Below are 14,336 nucleotides of genomic sequence, written 5' to 3'. Positions count from 1 at the left end.
CCCATTTTGAAAGAGCTGCACTGGCTACCAGTTTGTTTCCGAGTCCAATTCAAGGTGCTGGTTTTGACCTTTAAAGCCCTAAACGGTTTGGGCCCGGGATACCTAAGGGACTGCCTGCTCCCAAGGGTTGCTGCCCGCTTGACAAGGCCATCTGAGGGGGCTCTGCTCCGGGTGCCGACAATGAGGGAGGCTCGGTTGTCGTGTATGCAGGACAGGGCTTTCTCTGTTGCTGCCCCCAGACTCTGGAATGCTCTCCCGGTGGCTATTCGCTCCTCAGTTTCCATCACAGCTTTCAGAAAAAATGTAAAATCTTGGCTTTTTGCCCAGGCATTTATTTGATTCTCTGCTGCTGCTCTTTATAATCTTTATTGCTTTTATGCTTTTTGTATTAAATTTTTAAATCAGATTTGTTTAATATCCCCCCCCCCACTCAATATTTTAATTGTGTCTTTTTTACCATCTTGTGTTAAAAATTTTTTTGCTGTAAACCACCTTGGGATTGCTTTAATGAAAGGTGGTATATAAATTTAACAATCAATCAATCAATCAATCAATCAGTGAGAAGAGGGTCTACAACATAGTCAGTAGCCCAGGAGTGGGTAGGACTTGAATCTTTAATCCTATTTTTCTTTCTCACTTTGAGAACCTTTCTGTTTAAAAGGTGGTGTGTGTTATAAAATAATAATAATTTTGTGGGATCCAATTTTATGTGTTGCTTTTCTTTTCTTCATTTTATATGAAAACCCCAATGTCTACCGATGGAAGCCATGTGCAAAACAATGGCTCAGGAAGGCAGGCACACACTGAATGAAAGACCAGGGTGCCTCTGAGAGCATGCTCAGTCCAGGAATTTATTTTCAGTATCAAAACTGAGCTCACAGTTCTTTCACATACAAATCCACTCCAATTTTTCCTCCTTCATTTCATCCGTCTTATTTGCGATGACTTTTTTGTTGTTGCTGCTACTGATAAACAACTGAGATTCAGAAATCCTTGTCAACCTATTGCCTAATGTTCCAGGTGATCCATTAGTAAATCCTAATCTCCTTTCTGCCGACCCCTGGTTTAGCCAGGGCCCGGAGAGAATTGACCTCCCCATGAAAGCCTTACAAAGAAGTGACAACCCACAATGCTCAATCTGGAGTAGGAAAGAAAACCACACCTGAAAGAAAATGATGTCAGTGGAAGGAGGGAGGGTGCAAGGAAAGAAGTTGCTGTTTAGTGCCAGCTTCAAGGGAAAGGGTAGCTCCACTACGTCTCTGGGCCCCTGCCCCTTCTTCCTATAAAAGCTGTGTCTCTTTGGAGATGGGATAAAATGGCATGGGTGAGTTGTTGCTAGGCAAACCTAATTGAACAGTAGAAACTGTTTCTACTCCCAAGTGACCGCACATTTGGGGTGAACAGTGTGCTTGCTGTCTGCTTGGACTACTGCTGAGGTGACAAAGTCACAGCAAAGATCCTTGATGAATTTCATCCTGCTCCTAGCAGAGAGAACTGATCAAAACTGTCATAGATGCTGGGAAGGTAGTGGCTGAAAGTAACAGGTAGCAGAGAGCCGACATTCTGAGGAATAAGATTCTCTGTTAGCTTGCAACCCCTAACTCGCTATTCCTTTAGAGCATTTTGAATTCCTCCCACACCCCATTTAGCAACTTGCTCTGCAGATACTTCAAAAAGACAGATGCTTGTAGTGCTTCCAGTTAAGCGCCTCCCACTCACTCCCCCTTACATTCCTTTGTCCCCTGCTGAGGCCACTGTAGTCTAGAGAGTCTAAATTCATTTCCCTTCATTCCTCAACCAGGGGAACAGCAGTCATGTGTGTGCTGGGATAGCACATTAGCAAGCACTCGGTTTATATTCACTCCTCTTCTGTAGCAGGTGGAGGAAGCAGAGTCTTCCAGCACCTCAGGAGGAGCCAAAATGACCCCCACAAAAACCACCAAGCATAACGAGCACCGTTGGGAGGCAAAACCAAGCCTCTAATGCCATAAGCAAGCACATCTGGGAAAGTTATTTCCATGTCTTTCAAAACCAACTGCTTCCTTCCTTCCAGCTCTATCCCATCCTTATATTAGCTGAAACAGAATGTTCACCTGCACATCAACAGGTATATTTGGTTAACCAAAAGTAAAAACTAGTTGACTTAACATGGTATTGCGCTTATCTATATATTTAATTCTCTTAGCCGGCATGCGTGTCTTCCTGGATTTGGCGGCGGAACTCTCGCGAGAGTTCCTCGCATTGGCCGAGAGTTCGGGGGTGGGGGATGGCGGCGGATGGCCCCAAAACGGCCTGAGGAGGCAGCCTCGGCTGGCCGGCAGCAGCAGGACGGCCTGGCCTGGCCAGGCCAGGCTGTCCCGGGTTAAGGGGGAGGAGGCGGTGGCGGAGGCAAAGCCCGGTCTGTCTGTGGTGGGGGGTGGGGGTGGCAGTGGCAGGACGGCAGGCTGGCCGTCCCGGGTAAGGGGGAGGCGGCAGCGGCAAAGTCTGGCCTGTCCGCTGGGGGCGGGAGGCAGGGTGGCAGGCCTGGCCATCCTGGGTAAGGGGGAGGCAGCAGCAAAGCCTGGCCTGGTAAGGGAGAGGTGGCAGCGGCAAAACCCAGGAAGCAGCAGAGAGACCGGAAAGGGGGTGAGTGAGTGGGAAAGAGAGAGTGCAGCAGGAGGGAGGGGAGAAGGACCAGCCCCAAATAGCGCACAGATGCTCTGTGCGGGTCAGCTAGTATTCATTTAATTACTTAATGGAAGCTGGGTAAATGATGGGGTGTGTGGGGAGGGGTGATGCTGAGGCTGAACAAGAGCTGTAGGTGAAGTTAGTTACAGTTGATGGCTATTAGATCAAGGATTTGGGTGAAGTAGGGGAAGCTTGGGAAGGGATGACAGATGGATATCAGGAAGGGTAATGTTTTCCAAGCTGGAGGAGTATCAGCATCAGTGCTGCTACTCCACAATCATAGGTAAGAGGAGCTACAAAGTAGATGAAATAAGTTGGGTATATGGGCAGAGGAAGAGGAATGATAGCACAATGGATCCTAAAAACACAAAAATCTTGGAGGGTGGGAGGCCACAACCTTTGGAAACTCAGCTGGTGATGCTGTGTAACCACTCTTTGTTGTGCAAGTGCACTGGAAACAAATAGGAATTCCTCAGATTTACAACACAATTGGTTTCCGAACACTGTGTTTTAAGTCGAAACTTCTTTACTCCAAATCTATTTTCCCACTGGAAACAATATTATAAATGGGGGGTTGGTTTATGAACTAAAGCCAGATACTCTGTTGTTGTTGTTTTTCTTCGGCTGCTGTCAGAGCTGGTGGTGTATCAGTCATATGTGCAGACATTGATGGTGGAAAATCAAAAGTTGCTCACCCTTGCCACCAACTCCCTTCCTGGAACTTTCTCAGTTTTCTGTGGAATGAAGGGTGGCAACTGGGCAGTCTCCTCCACCTCCTCCTGAGCAATGGTTAGAAGGGAAGGATAGATAGGAAATGTCATGTGGGCTGGGCTATCTCCCGCACACCATCACAGCACAACAGTTGAACTTGGAGGAGGAGGCGGCGGCAAAGCAGCAGCAGTGGTGGCAGGGGGAACATCTTGGAGCAGTGAGTCAGATCCTTCTGCAGCTTCAAATACAGCAGCTGCTGCTGCCACCAGGATTGCCAGTCTCAATGACAATGTGAGCCTAAGCAGCCACTGTTGTCTCCTCTAGCCTTCACATCTGCAACTATCTAGCAGAGTGTTGTAAGGTTGTCCTCTCCCAGCAAGTGTTGTGAAGCTGAAACAAGGTGGCAATTCACAAACATCTAAAGTGCCTTTCATCTTAACTCGGAGCATCTCAAGCCAAGGACTTCCTGTACATGAGTTTGTAGATGAACAGGAGCACTAGGGAAGCAAGAACCAGAAGGATGTGATAGCCAGCGTTTGACTAGTCATGCTCCTATGTTCTTAGCAGATGGCTGGCAGGCAAGTGAAGCTTTACACAAAGCCAGTGTAATCTTCAGCTCGCTGGATAACTGATAAACACAAGTCAGTGGCTACCAAAGGAGAGAGCAACTTGCATTGCTCTTGAAAGTGCAATTACTTGATCTGGGTGTTGCAACACACACACACACACACACACACACACACACACACACACAGAGTATTCCACATCTTGAGTGGGGTATGTGTGGGGTCAAGAGTGAAGACTGCCCTTTTCATTAAGGCTTTTGGCCAATGAGCCGTCCCTACTCTCTTTAAATGTTTAGCTACGTTTTGTTCTGTTTTTATATTTTTTATTGAATTTGATTGTTTTAGCAATAGCAATAGCAATTTGATTGTTTTATCTTGTTAACCACTCTGGGGTCTTAGGACAAAGGGTAGGATGGATAGATAGATAGATAGATAGATAGATAGATAGATAGATAGATAGATAGATAGATACATACAGTAGCAGGCAAAGCTCTTCAGGGAAAAATTTGGAAAGAGCTACATCTGATGGTGCCTGTGGAAACTAGTGCAGCTGCCTCCTGAAGGAAGCAGATCTGAGAGGGGGGAAAGGGCTTGGATAAGAACTGAGACACTGATAGTACTAGAAGCCATAGCTCCAGTGTCAGTCTCTGAGGCTAGGGGAGTTTACAGCTCAGGGAATGAAGGGAAAGGGACAAAGAGAGTGGCTCCAGAGAATGACAGCTGAACTGGAGGCAAGAAGCTGAGAGCTGCCCAGCAGATGCCAAGGAATGATGTCCTTGGCTCGCTCACTTGTCTGCTGGAAGCAGCAGACCAGCCCACATGGTATGGTTTTGGTATGGAGAGAAGAGCTGGTCCTGTGGTAGCAAGCATGACTTGTCCCCATAGCTAAGGAGGGTCTGCCCTGGTTGCATCTGAATGGGAGACTTGATGTGTGAGCACTGCAAGATATTCCCCTCAGGGGATGAAGCCGCTCTGGGAAGAGCATCTAGGTTCCAAGTTCCCTCCCTGGCTTCTCCAAGATAGGGCTGAGAAAGATTCCTGCCTGCAACCTTGGAGAAGCCGCTGCCAGTCTGTGAAGACAATACTGAGCTAGACAGACCAATGGTCTGACTCAGTATATGGCAGCTTCCTGTGTTCCTATGCTCACAGAAGGGCAAAGTAGAGCAGCACAGGATCACATCTAGGAATACCTACAGAAGGCAGGCATGCCACAGGATAGTGTAGCAAAGAGGGAAGGGTTTTGCTCAGCAGCAGATTTTTTTGGTAGGCTCTTGGTGAAGCAAGCCCCCTCCCCTCGTGCACATACACAGGCCAGCCAGCCGAGGCTGGAGGCTGCTGTTCAAGCAAAAGCAGCCACGGAAGCACCATGCTGAGCTGAATCCCCAGAATCCCTCACTTGCACTCCCACACTCCCTCCCTGTCATCACTCTTTGTTCTGCCCCTGAGCACTGCTGTTGCTGATGTTGGTGCTGTCCAGCCAGGAACTTAGTTTCCAACAAGGGCATCTGTGTGGAGTGCAAGTAAGAGTGATTGTGTCCTGGAATGCAGACCCCTCCTTTGTTTTGATCTATAGGGCTGTCTAGGGAAGGCAGACAGGAAGCAGCAGTGCACGAGAGGCGGAGAGGACTGTGTTGCCACAATCTCAGTGCGATGCAGTGGTGGGGGTGGCAGCAGCAAATGCAGCCCAAGCCAGTCCGAGGCCAAGTGGAGACAATGGGAGGGAGAAGTGCGGCTCACCACCACAACTCAGTCCTCCGTGGCCTCACCCTTTTGATGATGACCAGGCTCCTCCCCTCTGGCAAGGAAGTTCCAGCCAACCAGCATCACTGCCACCATAGGCCCACCTATGATTTGTGACTGGGTTACAAACAGCTAGCCAGACTACTGTGGGAGCAGCACCAGGATTGGGAGCTTCAAGCTGTCAGATTGAGAGGTTGTTGTGATCAGACCTGGATCTTGCTGGTGAGCAGCAGAGTAACTGCTCTTGAAGAGCTGGGCTGACTAGTTGGCTTGGGGAATTACTTCTCCTCTCCTGGCAGTGAAAGGAACCACAGCAGTTGCTGCCTGGCCATGTTTCCAAGAGGAGTGAAGTCCGTGAGTGCCAGCTGAGCTAAACATCTGAAAAGAGTCCATCATCATTATGCACACCCCCGGCTTCCTATTGATTGCAATGAAGGCTACTGGGGCAACAGAACCGCATATTCACCACACTAGTCTACAGAAATGCATAAAGCTAGAACTACAAAGATAGTGGCACTGGGTCAGTGGTGGGCCCCTTGCTGGTCTGCAAGCCCCAACAACTGCTAGATCACACTGAGCACGGATTCAGAGCCAGCTCATCAGTCTAAACTGTGGACTGACTATACATGTGGAATCATAACCATGATTAAGGTTCTAAACTATCGTTGCCACTAGCCATGGCTAAGTGCTATGTCTGCACCAGGCTCAAAAGGCCAAGCCCTGAAATACCTGAGGCACCATTTCCAAGGGGAATCATGGCAAGTTAAAATGCCAGATGAGGAGATAGGATGCTTCGGCAGGAACCAAACCACTCATTTTCACAGTGGACAGTTTTACTTCCCAAACTTTAAGGAGAATACATAATGGGTTATAAAACTGTAATCCAAACGCACTAAGGATAACCTGCTGGATATGAAATATACGACCTTATTACCCCTTATGATTTCATTAAGGGCTGACGGTAGCCGTGCAGTTTTGAATCTCTAGTGACTTCGCCATAATTTTGTACAGACACAGCTGTAAAGGGCAGGGCATTTCTTCAAATAAGGTTATAAAAAAATAACGAACACATAGAACTGCAGGAGATTTTTCTCCTCCAGGAAAGGAAAAAGACAAGACATAAAATGCCACTCAACAGATCCTCATTTATACAGAATTTCATATGTTCACATTCCTCTATAAAGATGTATTTTAATAACCCATGTTCTCATGTCTCCTCATGCATTGGCTAGTGAATATGGCAAATTTCAATATAAAGGGCTGCGGAAATAATGCTATTAAGCTTTAACCAAGGTGATACTTTTGACCTTCACTGTACTTTGCAATACATTAAGTATTGGCTTTATCAGCCAATATCTTTACATCACACTCAGAGCCGCATGTCTTCTGACATTTTGAGATCACAGCACGCAAAACAGGGAACAGAGATCAGAATTCAGTACAATGAGAATCTTAGATTACTACTTTAAGCTCCTAGTCCTTAAGACTGTGAAGAGAGGCCTTAAAGTAAATGCATGAACTCATGGTATCTAAAAAGCAGGAAAAATGGGGTGGTGAAGGGAGCAGCATGACAGTATCCTACAGGTCTTTTCAACCCTCCATATCATTAGCAGAATAAATTATGCACACACAAAAAGGTGCATCGCTTTATCGTACCAGGTCACAGAATCCAGCTTTTCTTGGTGCAAAACTTTGATTTTTCTTAGCAAGAAGTACACACTGATCAAATTAAGGCAGGCTGATTTCAAAGCAATTCACAAAGAGTCCAACCCTCAAGCTGGGCATAGGTTGCTCTGAAACATGGCTCACTGACCCATTGAAAACTACAGCTGGGTTTTTCTTCCCAATCCCAAAGAAGGCTTATCTTACTACTTTCCTGAACTGAATACTCAACTGAACAGTCAGTTCATACTAATACTGAACAGTCTGACTAGTGTGCACCAAAAAACAGTCTGATTAGTGTGCACTTGTGGAAGCCAGAGAAGCAAAACATGGCGACTTTTCTTGCATTGTAATGCTAACAGGGCCCACCTGGACAGCTAGGCCCAGACTGGCCATATGCTCATCATGGCCTGCAATGCAAATAGGCAAGGACAAGAAAGGGATCAGCACTAGCTAGTAGCACTGCCATGTCTGGACTGATAAATGTGCCCTGAATGCACATCTATCCTCATCCAAAACCACTATCTGAGCACATTCTTAATCCAGAACCTGCATCCAGTCTTCCTGCAAATCAGCTTCTGGCAGTACCCTCTGGTCACAGGTTTACAAATAAAGCACAGAATTCAATCTGCTGGTTACATACTTGATGGAAAAGAATTCTCAGTAACTTCAAGAAGAGGCTTAGCCCTACTGAACATTAAGGAAGGCCTTGCCTCTGTAATGCCACAGCAGTTGCATAAGATCATCTCCACCTTATTCAAGGACAAGGCCTATCTTCGGGACCCCTGTGAGGTTATCTGCACAATTTCAGCCTTTCACTCCCTCTGGATGCAGCATAGTTGCTCAACACATCCTGCAGTTACAGCACCGAGGATCGGGCATTTGGGCAGCACATTCTTCACAGAGAATCCCTGGATTTCTGAATTACAGAGTCTTGTTGTGCTTTCAGCCCTGTTTCTACCATGCAAAAGGTAAAGGCAGAGAATCCAGCCAAACACAATCATGACAAGTGTAAGTGTGGTTCATTCATTCATTCATTCATTCATATATATATATATATATATATATATATATATATATATAAACTCTCCTCTGACATGGGCTTGTTTATTGTCACAATTACAAGAGTGCTTTAAAAGGAATCCCGTTTCAGGCAGGCTTTCAAACAGTAAATTGCATTTCTCAAATCTTAATGTGCTCTAGATAGGACTGAGAGGCTCCCGGCTTGATTGTTAATCTTTATTATATTTTTAGAGGCCATAATTATTTTAGTGATTCTTTTCTTTACAATGAGTGGCGGCAATTAGCTCATCCTGTTTTACAGGGTAGTTTTCCCCGAGAGTGGCGTGAAAATTGGCACAATGAAGTGCAGCCAACTTGAAGCTTTGTTCTGAGACGCAGACGCCGCCATCTTCACTCCTGGCATTTCAAACTTAAAATCCTAAACCATTTTCCCCATGCAATTGTCAAAGGAACAAAATAGCTACCACTAGCATAAACCTATGCATCTCGTTCTCAAAGAAGCTTTATCACTGCTTTAGAAAACGACCTGATAGCAGTGTAAAGAGAAGGACCAAAAAGCTTACCTCCCTCTTTTTTTTGGCTTTGATGTCCTCGGTATTGTTGGCAAGACTCGATTTCCGCTTGGCACTCTCCGATTTCTCTCGGGGCTTGTTTTCACCTTCCTTCATTTTTTTGTATTTTTTCATAAACTCGGAAATCAGTTCAGGGCAGTCAAGATTCTTCTCAGGTTCCCAAGTATTGTGCTCCCTGACGCAATAAGAGAAGGGCAAGAATGGGGGAGGAAAATAACAAACAGAAGAAAAGTTAAAAGTTCCCATCCAGTGATCACAGGCATCAACTGAGAACTGAATGGAGAATTATCATATGGAAAGAACTGCTCCAGGTTCCAAGGGAAGGGAAGACACTTATAAAGTCAATGTAGTTGACTTGGTTCTCATGATTTTGTATACTCTGAGAAAGATTTACTTTAACTATCTAGCCAGTAGCAGCCGGTAGGGGGGCGGTAAATGTAAATGGTATGGGAGCAGGTAAATATCCACATTGGTGGCTGGTATGGGGTGGTGGTAAACAACTACAGCTCGTTCAGGCTCTCCTCTCCCTGACCACCTCTCTCTATTTTGTTTTACCCACTGCTGTGTTAAACCTTGGTGGTTATTTGCCCGGTTCCCCAATCCCCAACCAGATGAATAACAGCCAGCACACCAAGGGCTAACGCAGTGGTGGGTGGAACAAGACAGAGCGAGGCAGCTGGGGCAGGGAGAGGAGAGCAGGAACGAGCCACACCCACAGCTTGTTTCCCGCCCCCTGTCCTGCCCATACCAGTTGCTACTGTGCGGAAGTGCTTAAACACAGTGCAGTGGCAAACTGGGGCTGATTTCAGCAGGGCTGGAATAATGCCAAGTACATGGTTGTCCTGGTGTCTAAAAATATAACACAACCACAATTAAAAATATTGCCATCCTTTCTACCTTGATTCCTGCACAGGGCTGGCACCTAAACATCAGATTCTGACATCTAGGTATTTGAAACATTTTTCCAGCTCTTATTCCAGGATGGCTTTTTAATTAAAGAAAGCCAAATGGAAAATTATGAAATGCTGTTCAGAGATGGGTGATAATTCATGGGTGAGTGATACTACCAATTACTCCTGTTTAGGGGAACATCCTGAATTCCACAGCTGAATGTTTGAAATACAAAATATTTGTTCTTGTTAATATACCTACAAACCATACAAGGTTTCTGAGAACAGTGCTGTAGTTGCAAACTAGACACTATTTAATGGAAACAGTAGCATATTATTATCATCATTATCATGATCATCATCAACAACAACATTTATATCCCGCTCTTCCTCCAAGGAGCCCAGAGCGGTCTACCACATACTTAAGTGGAGTAGTGGTTACAGTGCTGGACTAGGACAAGGGAGCCCCGAGTTCAAATCCCCATTCAGCCATGATACTAGCTGGGTGACTCTGGGCCAGTCACTCCTCTCTCAGCCTAACCTACTTCATAGGGCTGTTGTGAGGAGAAACTTAAGTATGCAGTACACTGCTCTGGGCTCCTTGGAGGAAGAGTGGGATATAAATGTTAATAATCATCATCATCATCATCATCATCAATTAAAATCACGAGGCCGTAAGCCAGATTTTGAGGTTCACAGAACTTGTTGTCAGGCTTGATGTTAGTGGGGGGGGCAGTGAGTGTGGTGACAGGGGAAGAGAAAGCACTTTGCAGATAACTTGGGTTAGTCTGCACCTAGTATAAAATATCACAGATTGCACCAGAGCATATTGGGATGAAAAGCAAGACTACTCACTTTCTGAACATATAAAATATATTTACATTTTCGTTGATTCAGATAAAAATAGGTACTGTACTGTGGCTTTTCAATAAAAGCAGTTTGCAACAGAGTATTGGTCTCAGGTTAGTAGGGGATATGGAACCCATTTGATTAACTGAATCACTGCAAGCTTGAAGTGTTGAAAGTCCCTCCGCTTTGCCATAGTGCTGATGAAGGTTATGTAGCAATACCTTCTCAGCTGTGGCACAGTAGGGCAGAGGGGATCAACGCCTGGTAACTTGCCTTCCCAAAATAGAGTAGTGTGCATCCATTTAAACACCTCAGCCTCACATCTGTACCTTGAATCACAATCAAACATCTTAGATTTAAAGCAGACTATCAGGAGCCGGGACAAATACACATGCGCACGCGCACACACACACACAAAATAAATTATGCAAATATGTATATATTTGTTTTGCATAATTTATCCTGCTTCTGCTAAATGTGGGGAGGGGTCACTGAAGTTCAGTCCCTTAATCCCTGCAAATTCTGCTTGGCCCATCTTAGCTTTGGAGATTTCACCAAGCACTGCCCACAACTTTCAAGCTTATGTTGACAGCCTTAAGGGCTAGAAAGTTGCTTTTCAAAAATAAAAGTATAAAAAATAAAAGTGAAAATAAAATAAAAAGGTGAAAGCAGAGATTCTTAGGATGCTCAGTTTGGCACCCAGTACCAAATTCTGTGCTTGTGCAGTACAACTGCAGAATTCACAGAGTCCTGTAATGAAGGGGATGGGATGAAGATCCCTTTCCCTAAGCACAGCAATCAACAGAAGAATCATCAGGGTATTTGACCAAATGCCTAAGGTGCCCCCCTCTCAAAAGAAATCAGATAACCCAAATGAGGAGGAAGACTATTTAGACGATAGTGCTGGTGAACAACTCAAGTGGAACTACCAACTCTGTGAAGTGAGAGAGGGAACGCAGATGCCAGTGTTTCCAAAACGTGCTTTAAGGTCCCAGGCCCTTGCCTCGTGACCCACTCATTTAAATGGATGCACGCCACTCTGCCTGGAGTGAAGAAAGCAAGCTCCCACCCATGAAGGTTTTTAGGAAAGCTTGAAGGAGGGCAACAGAGGTTAAATTTGAAGCACTGCCTGGAGCTCTGCTAACAAGAAAGCTCAAAGCCCACGTCAGAAGGAAAGTTGGACTTACTCAGAGAATCCTTTCCACTTGAGAAGATACTCCACTTGACCCTTCACAACACGCCTGTCTAGCACCTTCTCCACAACATATTCCTCCTCATCTTCAGAGGACGAACTATCTGCTGTCCTCTTGTTTCTCTTTCCCATAGCGCGGAAGTTGCACCTAACGCACCAAGGCTACCCAATTCCTGCAAATCGGAAGGGAAACGTTAATTGGTGGTCACTGAAGCAGGCTTTGTTTCCAAATCTCAGCACTCTCATCACCCACCCATGTGGTATCTCTTCTTCAAGGTCTCACTGTCTGCCTGTTCAGAATCTATGAGAAGGTCTAGAGGAAGAGGCGGCCAACAGTTACGATAAGCAAAAGGGAGGAAAGCATGATGCACCAGTGAAAGATTAGGCCGTTGATTCCAGGTTCCAAAGCAAAATTAACATTCTTGATACACATTTGCCATTTTGCGGAGCCACGTACTATGCACAGCCTACCTATATTCTGCTGGCATCTGCTCATCCCTAGCTGTTAAGCACTGTCCCATCTGAACTAATCATTTCTGAGCATCACAACAAAGGAGGCTGCATTTACCTCAGAGAAAAGGGAAGGATAAGGCAAAATCATTTCAAACGGTGTTGAATACCAGCCTTTAGCATAGCAAGTCTGATTGGAGTGGGGGAATTGCCTGGGTGCTCATTATGAATATGAAACTCATCTGATTGGCGTGGTGGGGGTAGAGGAAGCTTCATGCTCTAGTCTAAAACCAAAGATCCTTCTGCAGCATTTACTCATTTACTGGTATGTTCATCTTCCCTGTGCACTAAGCAATCACCTCTACAAGAAGCAGAACAACCAGTTCAGCTTTTGCCTCCATCTTAATTTGTGCCATTTACACAGCACTTTAAACTAGTAACATGGTTTACAGTCTTCATCTTGTTTGGTCTTTACAAGAGTAAAGACCACAAAGTTGCTTAGCATTTTTGTTTTTGCAAATCAGGATGCAAGGCTAAAAGGCAGACGAAGGTTACGCAGAAAGTGTGGGGGCTGAGCAAGAGAACATTTGAACCCAGGTTCCAACAATGGACTTATGCCCATTCATCTCTGGAAACCTAGACAACACTACTCTCAATTATACAAAGCTCAGCATTTTAAAACCGACACGTCTAATCTCAATATGTTCAGACTATAGCAGAAGTAGAGTCCTAAGCTGAAATGACCAAGATATCTTGATTTGGGCAAAGCTGCCTTTGCTTTTAAATAGCCTGGCTCAAACTGGGATGTTGAATTAGGCTGCAATCTTAAATACACTTACCAGAGAGCAAGTGCTATTGAACTCTGAATAAACACGCTTAGGATCGTGCTGCTAGATCCCTTTGAGCATGAAAACAGCTGTGCTCTAACTTCTGATCAGGTGGTTGTGAATTTGCTCAGCCGAGAAGTCTCAAGCCACTTGGCAGCATTTCTGGGCCAGATGTGAAGGGAAGAAAGGCACAGAAGATCAGGAAGGCCAGGGTGGATTCACCAGCTGAGCTACTATGGAACGGAAAGCCGTTGCTTGTGGTCCAGGTAATGAAACTTTGCATAACCAATACCAAACTGACATCAGTGTAAAGACAACTGTTTGTATTTCTAAATTCACCCTATTTCACATGCTAGCTCTGAAGGGAAGAACATAAAATACAAAAGTTTTAGCACCACTTTGTCAGGTGGTGTTTCATTTGGGCAGGGCTGAAGGTGTCTATCAGCTGCATATTAGAAAGATAACATTTGGAAGACTAGAAGTAAGAGGGGGAAATATTTTTCAAATGGCAAGATCCCCCATTTCTATTTTATTTTATTTAAGAAGGAAAAGAGAGAAAGGAAAACACTTGCTTTTTTCCTTTTGTCTGCTGAAACTGTGCAACCACTTGACATCCCAGGATTCCCTTAAAATTAGAAAGGATTTGTCAAATAACCTTAGAGGGCAGGTGTTGCATTTTATCTTGTCCTAATGACATGTTGGGAGGGGGGGATATCCTTGAAAATTGATTACATTTTTGTAATGACTGATTATATTACCTAAGTCTCTGCCTCTTCCCCACGATAAAAACAAGATACTTACAGCCTCAACAGGATAATAGCATACATTCAACATTCTGGGAGCATGCAAACTTTAATTGGAAGATGCAATGTAAGTATTAGCAGTCTGATAAATTATCTAAACATAAAAGAAACCACACACAAACAAGAGAAAATCTGATTCAAAAGCAGAGTTGAAATAACGGAAAACTGAAATAGACAACAGATTCTTTCAGCAGTCTAGAGCCTCAGTGCTACAACTACAATAAACTGGACTGTAGCCATGCTGGTATTCATGGATCAGTAGTTAAAGTTCTGTCACAGCTAGTTATAAAAAGGCATATTTTTCCAAGGATTTATAACCTGGCTATAAAAATTCACTGCAGCTTGAAATATGGGCTTATGAGGTCTCAGACCCTGAGTGAAGTT

At 44.9% G+C, this 14,336-nt stretch overlaps 1 protein-coding gene and 1 long non-coding RNA gene across 3 annotated transcripts in view; one reads left to right on the top strand and one right to left on the bottom strand.

Moving 5' to 3' along the window:
• The window catches only part of CBX5 (chromobox 5), a 72,139-nt gene that overhangs the window by 17,940 nt on the left and 39,863 nt on the right, over nt 1-14,336 (bottom strand). The window contains exons 2-3 of the mRNA XM_053303451.1: nt 11,868-12,045; nt 8,933-9,116 (exon numbers count right to left, since the gene is read on the bottom strand). Coding sequence (XP_053159426.1) covers nt 8,933-9,116; nt 11,868-12,004 — 321 coding nt within the window. The 5' untranslated portion in view covers nt 12,005-12,045. The remainder of the gene's footprint in view (nt 1-8,932; nt 9,117-11,867; nt 12,046-14,336) is intronic.
• Nucleotides 13,120-14,336, top strand: part of LOC128347998 (uncharacterized) — a 32,468-nt gene continuing 31,251 nt past the window's right edge. For both annotated transcript variants that reach the window (XR_008317872.1, XR_008317871.1), the window contains exon 1: nt 13,120-13,415. This is a non-coding gene — a long non-coding RNA (uncharacterized LOC128347998). The remainder of the gene's footprint in view (nt 13,416-14,336) is intronic.

The sequence above is a fragment of the Hemicordylus capensis genome, chromosome 2 (assembly GCF_027244095.1).
Source record: "Hemicordylus capensis ecotype Gifberg chromosome 2, rHemCap1.1.pri, whole genome shotgun sequence".
NCBI classification, from domain to species: Eukaryota; Metazoa; Chordata; class Lepidosauria; order Squamata; family Cordylidae; genus Hemicordylus; species Hemicordylus capensis.
This window is presented reverse-complemented; position numbering and strand designations above follow the sequence as displayed.